Source organism: Octopus bimaculoides, chromosome 8 (genome assembly GCF_001194135.2).
Source record: "Octopus bimaculoides isolate UCB-OBI-ISO-001 chromosome 8, ASM119413v2, whole genome shotgun sequence".
Lineage (NCBI taxonomy): Eukaryota > Metazoa > Mollusca > Cephalopoda > Octopoda > Octopodidae > Octopus > Octopus bimaculoides.
Window position 1 is genome coordinate 15003180 of NC_068988.1, and position 10902 is coordinate 15014081.

The window sequence follows — 10902 nt, forward strand, 5'->3', positions numbered from 1 at the left end:
ATATATATATATATATATATATATATAAAACAATGGTCTCTTTCTCCAAGTGAAGGGAAGATTGTATTATGCATGTGCACAAACTTCGATGCTACATGGTAGTGAAACATGGGCCCTGAATGCAGAGGACATGCCAAGGCTAGAGAGGAACGAAGCTGGTATGCTCCACTGGATGTGCAATATCAGTGCGCATGTGTGATAGAGCACTGGTGTATTGAGAGAGAAGTTGGCCATAAGGGGAGTTATATGCAGTGTGCAAGAGAGGAGATTGCACTGGTTTGGTCATGTGATGCAGATGGATGAGGAGAGGTATATAAAGAAATGCTGATCACTTAAAGTGGAGGGAAGTTGTGGAAGAGGGAAACCCAGGAAGACATGGGACAAAGTACTGAAGGACGATCTCAAAATGCTGAACCTTACAAAGGAGATGATGGAGGAACAAGATATGTGGAGTATTGTAACCACTTTTTTGGTTCCCTTCTCAGCTGAGAGTCCTTTGTCTTGCAACCTACTTGGTCACTCTGCTGATGTACATTAAAAGTTCCCATGCTGGTACCACATAAAAAGCACTCAGTAAACTCTGTAAAGTGGTTGGCATTAAGAAGGGCATCCAGTTGTAGAAACCACACCTAAACAGACAATTGGGGCCTGGTGCAGCCCTCCAGCTGGCCAGCTCCAGTCAAACCATCCAACCCATGCCAGCATGGAAAGCAGACATTAAATGATGATGATGATGATGTTTCTGCACAGTTTCCATTTACTGAATTTAAGTCACAAGGCATTGGTCAACCCAACGTTATATTAGAACATACCTAAAGCGTCACACGGTGGGATTGAACCTAGAAGCACATGGTTTCAAAGCAAATGTCTTAACCACACAACCAAGTCTTTTATGTCTATTCAGCATAAACTGTTTCTGGCTCAAGATTTGAATCACTTATTATAGCCATCAATGTTGTTGTTGTCACTATTGTAAAAGTTACTAGCTAACTTAATGTTAGACATGTGACCATTACTGCCCAACCACTAAGGAAATTGTTAAATATGATGGATAAATAATCTGAAGTGTTTATCTAATTATATGTTAAGCACTTATAATTTATTGCTTACACACTCATTTTTTTTTTTTTTTCATACACTATTACACTGAGGACATCACAAATGCATATCTAAATAGTATTTGTATAACAAATTTAAGACTTTCTAAATATTATACAAAAGCAACACTTCAGATGTTAGAAACTTCCAGAGATATGAAGTTAATGGTGGAACTTGAAATAAATAAAGCTGTAAGTAATACCGTGATGCTACTATTTAGAGATTTATTTCAGGTTCTATCTGAAAATGATTTACAAAGAGTAATCTATACTTAATTTGTGTTCATAATCATTGTGTATAATCCACACTTTATGTTAATAATAACGAAGGCATGCGGCTTAGTGGTTAGGGGTATTCAGATTACAATCATAAAGTCGTGAGTTCAATCCTTGGCGGTGTGTTGTGTTTTTGAGTGAGACACTTTATTTCATGTTGCTCCAGGCCCATCAGTTATCAAAATTACACAACACTCTCACCTATATGTGAAACATCATCATTTTAGATCCACTTTCCACACCAGCATGGATTGTTCTGGTCTGAGTCGGATTTTATTCAGAGTTACTGCTTTCCCAGATAAGTCAGAAGACCACATCGCATTCACACATTTCCTTTCCTTTTTAATTTGGTTCCTATGGCTGAATACCTTTCCAAACATCAACCACTTTACAATATCCACTGGCTACACTTTTTTCATGGCACTAGTACAAGAGAGGTACTGTCATGTCACTGGAAACTACTAAAGGGTTTCTCAATCCTACACTTTACAGAGTGTACAGGGTACATTTTACCGCAGCACCAGGAAAAAACATACACACATACAGATACCAGTGTAAAAATGTCCAGCGTTCATTGTATATATATGTATATACATATATATATGTATATACATATATATATGTATATACATATATATATGTATATATATATTTATATAAGGGCATTACTATATAATAACGCCTCATGCCATGAGGGACTCTAAGGTCAGACTACTATAAAAAAACACATTTTTACCAAATGCGAGGAAATGCAACTTTCGGGAATAAATGATGAATTTTTCCCTTATGAGGTTTTTTTCACGCTAGCTACTTGATAAATTCTTGTAAAAGAATTCGTCCTATTATTGAATTTATATATGTATATATATATATATATATATATATATATATATATATATATATATATATATATATATATATATATATATATATATATATATATTGTTTGGTTATATGGTTAAGAGGTTTGCTCCAAGCTACTTGTTTCAAGTTCAGTCTCACTGTGTGGCACCTTGGCCAAATGACCCCTACTATAGGCACAAGCCAACTGAAGCCTTGCCAGTGGATTTCGTAGATGAAAAGAAAGAAGCTTGTCGTGTGTGTGTGTGTGTGTGCATGTTTGTGTCTCCTTGTCTTGGTATCACCCAATAGTTGTAAATGAGTGTCACTGTTATGAAAGCAGTGTCATTCATTTCCAATATTCTGACCATAAGGAAATATTCCCTTGCTTGGAAACAGATGAGGAATGTCAACATGAGCATCTGGCCATAGAAAATCTATCTCTATAAATTCTATCTGTAAGCATGAAAAAGGAGCAGGAGTGGCGGTGTGGTAAGTAGCTTGCTTACCAACCACATGGTTCCGGGTTCATTCCCACTGCGTGGCATCTTGGGCAAGTGTCTTCTACTATAGCCTCGGTCTGACCAAAGCCTTGTGAGTGGATTTGGTAGACAGAAACTGAAAGAAGCCTGTCGTATATATGTATATATATATGTATGTATGTGTGTGTGTGTGTGTGTATATGTTTGTGTGTCTGTGTTTGTCCCCCCAACATCGCTTGACAGCTGATGCTGGTGTGTTTACGTGCCCGTAACTTAGCGGTTCGGCAAAAGGGACCGATAGAATAAGTACTAGGCTTACAAAGAATAAGTCCTGGGATCGATTTGCTCGACTAAAGGCGGTGCTCCAGCATGGCCGCAGTCAAATGACTGAAACAAGTAAAAGAGTATAAAAGAGTATTAAAATAATGATGATCATCATCATTATTTTACTATGGCCAGGTACCAACCCAGGCCACAGCAACAAAGTCTACCCGCTACACTTCTCAGTCCATCATCACTGTCTCAAGGTCCAGGATACACTCCAGGCCAGCGTCTGCAATCAAGTTGTTGATGTAAGTGTAACAACATCTTCCTCATCTTACATCACCATGAACTGGGTTCCACAAGACTAATTTGGATGCTTCCAGTTCAGGGAGGCATATGAAGTGACCAGACAGTTGCAGTCATCTTTGCCTGATCTTCTCACTAACTTTCAGCAGGTCTCCATAAAGGCATTCATTTGTCATATGTTGCTGCCATTTCACATTTAGGGCCATTTGTAGCATCCTTGTGTAGCATCCATTTAGCACATTTGATCATTTCTTTGTCAGTGAACTGCCATATAATAGCACTGATTTGACAGTTCATCATCATGACAGATGATCATCATCATCATGACTCCACTATAAACACTATGAAAGAAAAAGTAAGACAGAAGGAAAGGACAGTATATACTAACCCTCCGTTTGCTAGTACTGTATGAGTTCCAATAATTACTTTGTTCACCCGAGACATCATAGCAAACACAGCAGAATCAGTGATCAACGTAGTTTCTATGTTGCTGGCAGCCAAACTCTTGGCCATTTTCTGACCCTGTTGAAAATTTAAAAGAAAAAAAAACATTTTTTTAAATATCAAATTTCATTAGGAAATCTTCAGAAAATAAAAATGACAATCTTACCAGAAGTATTTTATAGAAAGTTCACGAAAGACTATACTGTTATACTGATAATGATTTCAATGTCAGAGTGTAATTTAGTTATGATACAGCATATGACTGAATAATTAAACACTAATGCTAGAAATTATAAACAACTTACATGGAAAAACGGTGCTCCTTCAGTTACCATGACCTGGAATTTTCGTTTCCGAGCTGCACTCTAGTGGAAAAAAACACAAAAAAACAAATACAAGTATATCAGATGGTAAAGGACTGTAAAAAATAGTCAGATACTATACTAGAAGAGACACGTCTATTCCATGTCAGTATGTAAGAATGAATATAAATGAAGAGTATGGCACATAAAAGACACCATTTTCGAGTGTGGCCGTTGCCAGTACCGCCTGACTGGCCTTCGTGCGGGTGACACGTAAAAGCACCCACTACACTCTCTGAGTGGTTGGCGTTAGGAAGGGCATCCAGCTGTAGAAACTCTGCCAAATTAGATTGGAGCCTGGTGTTGCCATCCGGTTTCACCAGTCCTCAGTCAAATCGTCCAACCCATGCTAGCATGGAAAGCGGACGTTAAACGATGATGATGATGACTTCTATGGTGATAGTAAATAAGTAAACAAAACATTCCGGAAGGTAATTATATAAATACCATTATCATAGGCAGAGGTGTGACTGTGTAGTAAAATGCTTGCTTCCCAACCACATGGTTCTGGGTTCAGTCCCACTATATGGCACCTTGGGCAAGTGTGTTCTAATTATAGCCTCAGGTCAACCAAAGCCTTGTGAATGGATTTGGTAGACAGAAACTGAAAGAAGCCCATCGTATGTATATACACATGCATGTGTATTCTTTGTCTGTTCCCCACCACTGCTTGACAACTAGTGTTGGTGTGTCTATGTCCCCATAACTTAGCAATTTGGCAAAGAGATCAATAGAATAAGTACCAAGCTTAAAAAAAATAATAAAAAGTATTGGTGTCGATTGATTCGATTAAAAATTCTTCACAGTGGTACCCCAGCATGGTTGCAGTCAAATGACTGAAACAAGTAAAAGAGAAAAATATTGGAACAAAACAACCTTGCTTCCATTATGATGTCCCTCATTTACGACTATCATGGAATATCTAGATAAAGTTACAAACAAATACATACATATATATAGGCTGAGTTCCTTTCGAGTGTTGGGCCTGACAGAGGCAATGACCAAGACACCTTTGGCATTATGTTGTGCTTGAAAAGAAGACCCATCAAGCTGAGTAAAATTGCAGTCGTGGCAGATACTGGTGTCATGGAAATTGGCACCTGTGCTGTAAATCAAATCCACACTCATGAGCCTCTAGTTGGCTTGGGGCTAAAGTAAAAGACAAGTGCTCCAGGTTCCATGTAGTGGAACTGAACCCAAGACCACGAGTTTCTTAACCACATAGCTATACTTACATTATTATAAATACCTTTATCTTGTATCTCTTATTTTTTTATCTTTAATTGTTTCAGTCATTAGACAGCGGCCATGCTGGGGCACCGCTTTGGAGAATATTAGCTGAACAAATCAACCCATGTACTTATTTTTTTTGTAATTCCACCTTGGTAATTATTCTATTGGTTACTTTTGCTGAACCACTAAGTTACAGGAATGCAAACACCCCACTAGTTGCCAAGCGATGGTGGGGGACAGACACACTCATAGATAGAGATATATATATGATGATGATATAGGATAGGCTTCTTTCAGTTTCTGTCTACCAAATCCACTCACAGGGTTTTGGTCAGCCCAAGGCTCTAGCAGAAAACACTTGCCCAAGACACCATACAGTGGGACTGAACCTAGAACCATGTGGTTGGGAAGCAAACTTCTTACTACTCAGCTACACATGCAATGATAAATATTGTTATTTTTTGTCTTAAGACTGAAGCGTCATTGTGGCAATGATTTTAACACACACACACACACACACACACACAACAACTTTGAAGTCTTTTTCATTATTCATCCACAACCTGGCTGAAGACTCTTGCTTTTTGTCTGCATATGAGGACTTTATTCTCAAAAATAATCACATCCGTTCCAATATACAGATTATTAAGTTTCTATCATCGTATCTCTGGTAAAATATATGACTGAATTTTCTCACTACAGTTAAACAATGAAGCTTAAAGTATCTAGACACAGATGAAAGCATCAAGAGTTGTAGTCTCTACATGTTTTTAGAAGTGCATTGACAATACAAATGAAATGAGACAACTACTTAATATGTAAACTAAGTCATAAGCTTCACTCAACAAGAGCTCACTTTTAAGTATACAGCACTCACTAATAATGATTCAGAAAATATTTTGGGTCAATTACTGAGATCAGTTTCAATGGGATTAGTTAAAAAAAAAGTTTATGAAGAACACCAGGCACTTATTGAAAACAATGTAGGTTACCTGCAATATCAGTATCATTGTGGGTGTTTGTGTGGTAAGTAGCTTGCTTACCAACCACATGGTTCCGGGTTCAGTCCCACTGCGTGGCACCTTGGGCAAGTGTCTTCTACTATAGCCTCGGGCCGACCAAAGCCTTGTGAGTGGATTTGGTAGACGGAAACTGAAGGAAGTCCGTCGTATATATGTATTTATATATATATATATATATATAGTTAAAAAAAAACAAAAAAACAACAAAGTGAGGACGTGATATGGTTAGTATTATTGGACGCTCAGGAAAGGAAAGAGAGAGTGTATGACGTTTCGGGCGTAGCCCTTCGTCGGAAAGATGGAAAGTTCGGAGAATGGAAGAACGGAGAAAGAGGAAAATGGTACCGATGCCCACAAGGTTACATTATATATATATATGTGTGTGTGTGTTTTTGTTTGTCCCTCCACCATTGCTTGACATCCGATGCTGGTGTATTTACGTCCCCGTAACTTTGCGGTTCGGCAAAAGGGACCGATAGAATAAGTACTAGGCTTACAAAGAATAAGTCCTGGGGTCGATTTGCTCAACTAAAGGCGGTGCTCCAGCATGGCCGCAGCCAAATGATTGAAACAAGTAATAGAGTAAAAGAGTACAGAAGCCCTTAAAATGATATCATTTATCTTTATCTTTTACTTGTTTCAGTCATTAGAGTGCGGCCATGCTGGGGCACCACATTGGAGGGTTTAGTTGACCAAATCAACCCTAAGTACTTTTTGTTAAGTGTAGTACTTATTCTACCATGTCCTTTTGTCAAACTGCTAAGTTACGGGGACGTAAACAAACCAACACCAATTGTCAGTGGTCGGGGACAAACACCAAGACGCACATGCACACACACCACAGACTTCTTTCAGTTTTTATCTTCCAAATTCACTCACAAGGCGTTGGTTGGCCTGGGGCTATAGTAGAAAAATGCGGTGCCCCAGCATGGCCGCAGTCAAACGACTGAAAAGAGTAAAAGAATAAAAGAATATATATTCTGGGCAGGGGGACAGCTACAATAACTTGCTTTTATTCTTTTGCTGGTTTCAGTCTTTGGATTGCGACCATTCTGGGGCATCAGCTTTGATTACACCAGATCAGTACTTAATTTATTGGTTTTGAAAGGATGACGTGAAAAGACATTCGAGCGAGATCGTTGCCAGTGCCGATGGACTGGCTCCTGTGCAGGTGGCATGTAAAAGCACCCACTACAATCTCGAAGTGGTTGGCATTAGGAAGGGCATCCAGCTGTAGAAACTCTGCCAAATCAGATTGGAGCCTGGTGTAGCCACCTGGTTTCACCAGTCCTCAGTCAAATCGTCCAACCCATGCTAGCATGGAAAGCGGACGTTAAACGATGATGATGATGATGATGATGATGATGATGATGTATATGATGAGCTTCTTTTAGTTTCTGTCTACCAAATCAACTCAAAAGCTGTGGTTGGTCTGGGGCTATAGTAGAAAACACTTACTCAAGGTGCCACATGGTGGGACTGAGCCCAAAACGACATGGCTAGGAGGCAAGCTTCTTAACCACACAGCCATGACTGTACCTCACAGCCACACTAAACTGAAATGTGCTGAAGAGGATTCATTGAATGTACCATATTAATTTTTGTAAAAGACAAGGCACAAGGCACCTTTATAAGAGAGGTGAGAACACATTAACCACTTAACCATTGAAACTTTCTTTACAAGTTTTAGGGAGAAAGAAAACAAAGATAGATAACAAAGAAAAAGGGTGATGATGACGATGATAACGATGATGAGGAGAATGGTGATGAAAGAATAAAAGTGAACTAATTTCAAAATTCACCTTAAGAAATGCTTCGACAGATTTGGACCAGCCTGATGTCATGATTATTTCTTTGGCATGAATATGCTCTAGTGCTTGTGATTCGATGTTTGGTATGCTGAAATTATACAAAATCATTTAGCATCATTATTATTTTCATGGTCTACATTGTTATGCTTGCATGGGATCAGATGGACTTTGTTAAGGCAGATTTTCTACAACCAGATGCTTTTCCTGTCACCAACCTTCATCTGTTTCCAAGCAAAGAAATATTCCCCACGGTCAGACATGCTTCATGGAAGACTGGAAACAAAGGATACCATTTATCTGACAGTGTTACTCATTTACATCTATCAGGCAGTATCAAAATAAGGAGACAGTAAGACACACACACACACTGAGCTCCATTCAGTTTCCATTTACCAAAAACCATTTGCCTATAGTTCCACACAGAGGAGCTGAAACCATGTTGATTGGGCTGGCACACTAGAAGGCTGCGCCAGGCTCCAGTCTGGTTTTGCATGGTTCTCTATGGCAGGATGCCCTTTCTAATGCCAACTACTCTGATATTTTGGTATAGGTGAGTGAGCATTCAGCTTGTTCAGGTGACAACAGATTTTGGCACAGGAAGTAAACACAAACATACACACAGGTCCACTTGGAAATATATATACATATACAGAGGGAATGAAAGAAAGAGATGGTAAGAGGGGGAGAGATACATAACACATACATACAAACATAACTAGGTGCTCACAGAGTAAGAAAAACAACAAAGTCAGCAATAAATCAACCAAATAGGTGGCGCCAAAATAGCTGGGACCAAAATATCTCACACCCCAAATATCATTACTTAATAGATGGAAATGTGGGAAGAATCACAAAAAAATATTATCTGAAAGCAAACTGACTTACCATGTCTCCAATTCAGATTTTATTTCAGAAATGGCTTCAATGATAATTGCCTGTATTATACAAATATTTCAAATAATAAGAATATAGAGATTGTGAAAAGAAAAAAGGAAGAAGCTTCATTGAACTATCAAATATTAAGCAAAGAAGGTGGAAAATGAACAATAGACTCAAGGGTACAATAGACTAACATTTGAAGTGTCACATGTAATAGAAAGTACAGAAAAACTGTTGAGTTTCCTTATCTATTTAAAAGATATAGATTTTAATATAATCAGCTTCTAAGGTCAAGGTGCCTGGCCTTGTGGTTAGGTTTTTGGACTCATGATAAGATCATAGGTTCATTTCCTGGATTGTTGCATCCCTGGACACGTTACATTATTTCACAATGCTTCAGTCCACTCAAATAAAAATGAGTTGCATCAACGACAGAGCAGCACTTCATAGACTTGTAAATGCAAGATGTCACCAGCCCTTGATGGCTCCAGCACACTGGACAACGATAGTACTATTGCAAATATGAATACCAGTAGAGACAACACAGAGTTCTAATTCTGCTGTTAAGATTGATTTTGCTTTTGAGATTGACTGATTTTATTGATCAGTTCCCCTTCTCAGAGGAGAGAAGCTGAGAAATAAATGACAATGAAATAAAACAAACAAAATGCACTCCTCCAATTCATCTTGGTGAGCAGCACTCTCAAATATGTGCTGACTCCAGCTGTGGCAGTCCATTCAGCTTGTTGCTTACTTGCTAATGTATATATGCTTTTATTCTTTTGCTGGTTTCAGTCTTTGGACTGCGGCCATGCTGGGTCACTAGCTTTGATTACACCAACCTGGTACTTAATTTAATGATTTTGAAAGGATAAAAGGCAAATTGAAACAAGGCCAGTACAAATCTGTCAAAGCATTTCTTAAGGTAAATTTTGAAATTATTTCACTTTTCCTCTTCAATCCCCTTAACCCCTCCTCTTCATCGCCATCATCCTCCTCCTTTCTTCTTTGTTATCTATGTTTTGTTTCTCACTAAAATGTTAAACAATGATGATGATGAGGATGAATATACCTAAAAGATCAAGTAAACAACATTCCTATCCATTAAGAAACTGGTTATGTCCTTAAAGACGAAACTAATATTTCAGATGTTACAAATAACAGGGACTTCACTCTTGAAGTGTACTAATAGTGGAGCACTGCTAAAGTGGCTTCTACCACTATAAAAATGCATTCAGTACATTCTGTGTAATTGTTGGCAAATGAGTGGAGATAAAATATAGCTGAGTGTTCTTTTGTCTTGCCAAACACACAACAACCTCTTTAGAGTTAGCTACAATAAAATGAACCTGGTACACTCTGTAAGATGGTTAGTGATAAGATGGTATCAGCAGTAGAAACCATGTCAAAAATGGAATATATTAGGTTGTCAGAAAAATTCTTCATTTATCTTGGGGGTTTTTTTTCAATTATTTTAAGAAATTAGTCAATAATATATTCTCCTTTATTGTTCCCAACTTCTAACCAACATTCCACTTGTTTGTCAAAGCCATCACTGATATTTTTTTAATTGTTGAAGAAAAATAGATTAAAATAAATACAAAAAAATCAAAGGCAGGTTAACTAGCAAGTTAGTTTTTGTTTGTGGCAGATGTTCAGGTGCAATAAAGACTGCAAACAAACAGGAAACAACTTCTATCTTATTCCAGGGTGAAAAACTAGAGGTAGTCGATAGCTTCCGCTATCTGGGCGACCAAGTTAGTAGTGGGGGTGGGTGCGCTGAAAGTGTAGCTGCTAGAATAAGAATAGCCTGGGCAAAGTTTAGAGAGCTCTTACCCCTGCTGGCGACAAAGGGACTCTCACTCAGAGTAAAAGGCAGACTGTAT

General features: G+C 38.3%; 1 protein-coding gene across 2 annotated transcripts in view; it reads right to left on the minus strand.

The window, feature by feature from the left end:
- Positions 1-10902, minus strand: part of LOC106868639 (translation initiation factor eIF-2B subunit beta) — a 25244-nt gene that overhangs the window by 5374 nt on the left and 8968 nt on the right. For both annotated transcript variants that reach the window (XM_014913998.2, XM_014913999.2), the window contains 4 exons: positions 9023-9072; positions 8129-8225; positions 4015-4074; positions 3654-3787 (listed from right to left, as the gene is read on the minus strand). In XM_014913998.2, the coding sequence (XP_014769484.1) occupies positions 3654-3787; positions 4015-4074; positions 8129-8225; positions 9023-9072 (341 nt within the window). The remainder of the gene's footprint in view (positions 1-3653; positions 3788-4014; positions 4075-8128; positions 8226-9022; positions 9073-10902) is intronic.